Below are 5,690 nucleotides of genomic sequence, written 5' to 3' on the forward strand. Positions count from 1 at the left end.
CATTCTGCATGTAAAGAGGTTTTCCAGACCAGAAGTTAATAATACAGGACATCATTTTTTTTAATGACGCCTATTTTCATTTTCGGTATCTCTATTTATATAGATAACGTGGTCCATTCTAAAATTGAATTTTTTATATATCGGTATATATATTCATGTCATTTCTATCGACAGCAACGACACAGTGACGATTATGGAACATCTAATATAATGACATTCATGGCGTACACACTAAGGAGTTATAATAAGGAAATATACCATTAGTGCTATAATAACACAGAGAATGTCTAACGTTGGTCAATGGAAAATGATTATAACGTGGAGGGAATGAATTAAATAGGTATATCTATAGTATGGAGGGGTATGGCACATATGAACGTGTCGTGAAGAGATAACCTTCTGCACAAGAAGGGAAGGGAAACCTTTGAGAAGGTGGAAGATGAAGTAGTTGCTAATAGTTCTATATAAAAAGAATTAAATCAGTTTTTATATGTATTTTGTAGTTTTCAGAACTTATAAATTAATAAAATTGTTTTTTTTCACTTGGTCTATTATGTATAATGGTGAGCCTCTCGAATGTATTTGCGCGTTATGAGGTGCAATTAGATATCATAACTGAAAAAGTTACTTCCTTGCTGTTATTTAAACTTGGCTATGTATTCTTAATTTTAATGATTCCTAAATGAAATTTCTCATTTGCTCTCTATTTTATGATAGGTAGCCTCACAAGAAAAGGACAGAATTGTGAAAAATTATATCTGGCGAAGGGGCAAATTATTACAACACAATTGCATCGTGCAGCAAGTTCTCGCAGTAGAACTAATGATTTGTGTGTGTCTAATGTGCTTTCGTACTGTCAGGAACATCCTAAACTATGTTTTGGTAATCCTTACAGTAATAATTCCTTAAATAGACATGTATTAACAATCCGACGAAAAGCAAAAAAAAAAAAAAAAAAAGAAAGCACTATTTTATTTGTATGCTTTAATTATACAGCTGGGGAAAAAAATTGTTACACATTTTACATTATTGTAGCACTCAAATATGTATAGGGAGTCACTTGAGTTTCATTTAGAACAATAATAATTCAGAATAATTCTTCTCATAGGAAAGAATATTAAATTTTGTAAATCACTAAGTATACTCTGTAGCAGATGTAGAATTAAGCACCAGTAGACATAGTCCTTATATTCAAGAAAAAACAACACATAAAATTTTATATAAAAAATGTGTCATTTTCTACCTATTTTAAAGTACGAATTAGTAGTGAAAATATATGTGTAGAGGATGTTTCTTTTGGCATTTTAATTAAAAACGATGTGCCTATGTGTAATCGTAGATCACGAACGATATTTTTACTTCCATGAAATAAACAATTCTATTACTAAACGATATAGGAGCATGCATATTTAACATTTTTTATGACCAACGTTTGTGCAAACAGGAATTGGAAAAAAGTGTTTAAGTATAAAAATTGCATTGAGTAAGTTTACTACTCCATATGTATGTGCGATGGTTTTTAGTGAGTATTTTTTAGTATTCTACTCCATGTGGTCAAAGGAAAATGCACGAACAAGAGGTTCAAACGTCTTTGATTAAATTATGTGATACAAGATGGTTACATTTAAATACATGATTTACGAAAAAGCAAGAACACATAATAATATAAGGAAGATTGCCCTCGTTTAAAGCAGCATCCTTTTAAAAATGTAGCGGAAGAAATTATATCTTTTTATTCCTTCTTTAGTCGATGTAAATCATTGCGCAACTTTTATTTTTGCGCCACGGGTAAATATAAAGATAACAATTATATGTATATGCGATATTTATGCCGATGTAATAATAGAGGATCTAGTAGATAATTGCAATTTTGATTTTTAATGAATTTACTTGTACTCTTATTTCATGTTTCTTTGTTCTGTATAATCTTCTTACTTATATATACGGTTGGAATGTAATAGGTTATTTCTTGTACGTGACAAATACGGGGAAAGTACAATTTAGTGAGATGTCTCATAAACGTCCTTGTCAATATGAATTGTTATCGACACTGGGCTCATTTATGACCAAACGAAATTATGCAGCGGTGTGTGTCTATTTGTCTCTTACACAGGGATTATTATTTAGTAAAATGCGCTGAATTGTTTATCTGAATCTAAAAATGAAAACAGCCCCATGAAACATAGGAAAATAAGGACCGTACTGAAGCAACGTCGATTATGGTATGGTATTGAAGAGACACTCATGGGTGGGTATTGTATGAGGATAAATCAGGTCCACCTCATTACTTGAAGTAGCTGCTCCTTTTTCTCCTTTTTGGAAAAATTGCTAAATTCGCTATTATATTGTACTTTTGTGCAAGGGACAAATTATGAAACAAATTCATAAGTGTTCAGAGTTCACATAAGATTAGCGATAGTAGTTATTTATAAATCATAACTCTGTCTCATGGTACGACATAATAAACTGTTCAACTCTCTATTGCACGTGTGTAGTATTAGTCGGGATTCCTCCATCCTGTTGTGTACACGGATATTTATATATCATAAAGGAACAATCCTCATGGATTACTTCGTATAGAGAAATATATAAACACGAATTTATTTAAAGTCGTGTTCATACTAGGTTCAAATTGAGGAAAAGGATGTATACTTAACTGTGTGGTAGAGAAAGAACATATATCCCAGAATTTAATGTTTTGTCATTCAACTTATTAACAGCTCTATTGTTAAGTTTGAGATCTATATTATCTGTTTATAATGGATCAAAGGAACCCTTTACATGCGGCGTATGCCAGTTATTTTCAACTACGTTATAGAATGAAGATTGTGAAGACAGAATGTAGGTAAAGATACATTGGGTAATGAATAGTAAGAATATCAGACTACATAAGGATAGTTATTATAACGTAGGAAATTATGTCTATTTATCTGATTGCATTAGTCAGTATAGAAAAGCCTTAATCTATGAAGAGTATCTATGTTACACGGCAGAAGAGGATATATGACACATCATCTGTGACACCACTCTTTGCCTACTATTAGCCTCAATACTTGATTGCATCTCTACTCACAGAAAGCCTAAGAGTTATTACGTGTTAGGAAAATGGTGTATAGTCAATTATGCACAAAAAGTACAAACTGGTTTATAATGCAACTGGCACATTCTAGAGCGACTAAATTAATGGCCTTCCAATGCGTGAATTTGTTCGTGAAAATTGCGTCACCGGAGACCTGATGTCACTAAAAAAATGATATTCAAAAGGAATGGTATAAATGTGAAAGGAAAAAGAAAGAGGGGGAACTGTGAACGAGCAGATATCGTAAAGTCATGGAAAAGCGATTGCATGAGGAGGAATAAATGTCCGACAGGACACTTACCCCCATTAACATTGATGCGAAGTTTTGTAAAATAATTATGATAACAAAAAAAAAAAAAAAAAGAGAGGGATGCATGTCAATACAATGTAATATATAAACATTGCGAGTGTGATTATTTGCCAATTCTTTCCATGTAACATCTTCTTACACATTCAATTTAGCGCATTAAATTTGGAAATGTGTGATAAGGAGTCCGTATGGTGACTATATGTTATATGCTATATAGCACCATATTCGTTTTTTATAGCCTTAGATAACAATTCATTGTTTTCATGGAGACGCTAGGAGTCCATTAAAGAATACACTAACAATGGAACTAATGCTAATGAGGCAAATAATGGAAAAAAGGCGACATTAATAAGTTGCATTGCTGAACAAATTGCAATTCCAGAAAAAATCCCTACTGGTATCGAGATAAATGGAAAGAATATTTTCTGTTTCCTTGACGACGATAAGAATTTCCTGTGCTTACGTGGACGTTTACAGGAACGGCTGCTGCTACACTGTAGGCTGTCACTTTTAGAATTCAGCGATTCTAATTCATGTGTCGACATTTTTTTCTTGGGCATTCTAATTAAAATCAATCTAGATTTTGGCTTCACTGTTCTGTTGTTTGTATAATCCTCAAAAGTTTGTTTCAAATCCTCATTGTGCTCTAAATTACAGGGAATATCATGCTCTATTCCGTAAAGCGGTCTCCCCGCATAATGAACACTGCCTCTTAGCTTCTCCCTCTGATTATCATTACAATAACCCCTGCATCTTATATTGCTCCCTTCGCTTTTATATTCCTCATCGGATTCTAATTCTTGAATCTCTTTTTCTTCTTTATGCTCCTGAATTTTTAATTTGTCAAAATGTCGTTCGAAGTTCTGGCAGGATCTGAATTTATTACCTTCCGCATGGGCACAGTCATTATCATACAGGGGAATAGGAACTTCCAAGTCAAGCATGGCATTATCTTTTAATATATGAAATTGCTCCTGAAAATGCTTATCTCGTATTACGTCTCTAGATTGTTCTTGAAAGAGGTCATCGACTATTAACACATTAAATAGTCTTCGAAAATGATAATCATGTGATAATGCATTGAGTCTTTCCCTGAAATCGTCATCATCTTCCTTTAGTAAATTAATTATTCTTCTTTTTAAATTGGTGTTCCTGAGGTTCTTTTCATGCAATATTCTTCCAAATTTTTTATTTAATAAATTGTTTAATTTGCTTTCATTGTGGTGTACAGTACTTGGGCCTAGTGACTAAAAATTGAAGTAAAATGAAACAATTTATCACGGGTAATTTCTTAAGCAATAGGAAACTTTCGATTTTTCATGGAAGTACAAGTTGGTGAAAGGTGTTAGTAAAATATAACGTGCAGTAGAGAAATACCTTATGGTAGCATTGCCATGTGCTCATTAAAAGCGAGAGGGTAAGTGCTTTTCTGAACGTGATCATAATTGCCTTTTATTTTCATATGGTATCTTTTAAGGCTGCCTAATTATCTTTTTGAATGAATCTCTTTTGTATATACAGATGAACATATATGTGCAGGTAATACATATATATATGCATTTCCTAATATTTAAGGTAACCCATATAGGAGTTTTTTGTTTTTTCTATGATTTCCTCATATAAGACAACGTCCTCGTTTTAATTAAATATAATAAACGTCGAAGCTTCTAAAATGAAGAAGGAGACTTTCAATAGAAATATATTACTACACGCTTCATATAAAAATATTACAAATTGATGGAGGCGTAAAGTAATTTGTACAAAGAAATATTATGAATGTTACCAAAATTACAATTTGGCCACGTCTCAAAAGGTTCATTTTTAGAAAAATGGAACCTTCCCATAAATAATACAAAAAAGGAAATTCCTGTTTTATATTTAGTCAGAATTAAGGCACAAAGCTTAGAGAAATCTATTCTAAATACGCATAAGGAATTTTCGCGAAGTGCATTATTTTATTAATCGAGGTAGCAGCGAAATGATAATGACGTATTTAACGATTTTCCTATAATGTCCTAATCTATATAAATTTCTTTAAAGCAGTGCTATTTTTGGTATAGTGCCATGAATATTTCGAAATTAGAAAAGAATAAATGGAAAAGGAAAAAACGATGATGCAGTAGGCATTACGATTCCAGATTTTCTGTACTGCATAAATATTATGCAGCATTGGCATTATGCATATTTTAATATAAAAAAATTAATAAGGATTAGAGAATCATAAGAGATAAATTACTTGGAGGGGTCCAATTTTTTTTGTGATAATTGGAAAAGTTAATCGAATTTTAACACCACCCAACG

General features: G+C 32.1%; 1 protein-coding gene across 1 annotated transcript; it reads right to left on the bottom strand.

Annotated features, from left to right (window-relative positions):
* Positions 1-3,661: 3,661 nt before the first annotated feature.
* C922_05597 (hypothetical protein) lies at positions 3,662-4,832 on the bottom strand (the record flags this gene model as incomplete). The annotated part of the gene is made up of 3 exons (XM_008821168.1): positions 3,662-3,702; positions 3,853-4,636; positions 4,767-4,832. 3 exons carry the CDS (start codon positions 4,830-4,832, stop codon positions 3,662-3,664), a joined length of 891 nt encoding a protein of 296 aa, XP_008819390.1.
* Between the last annotated feature and the right edge of the window lie 858 nt (positions 4,833-5,690).

This window comes from Plasmodium inui (genome assembly GCF_000524495.1).
Source record: "Plasmodium inui San Antonio 1 unplaced genomic scaffold supercont1.107, whole genome shotgun sequence".
NCBI classification, from domain to species: Eukaryota; Apicomplexa; class Aconoidasida; order Haemosporida; family Plasmodiidae; genus Plasmodium; species Plasmodium inui.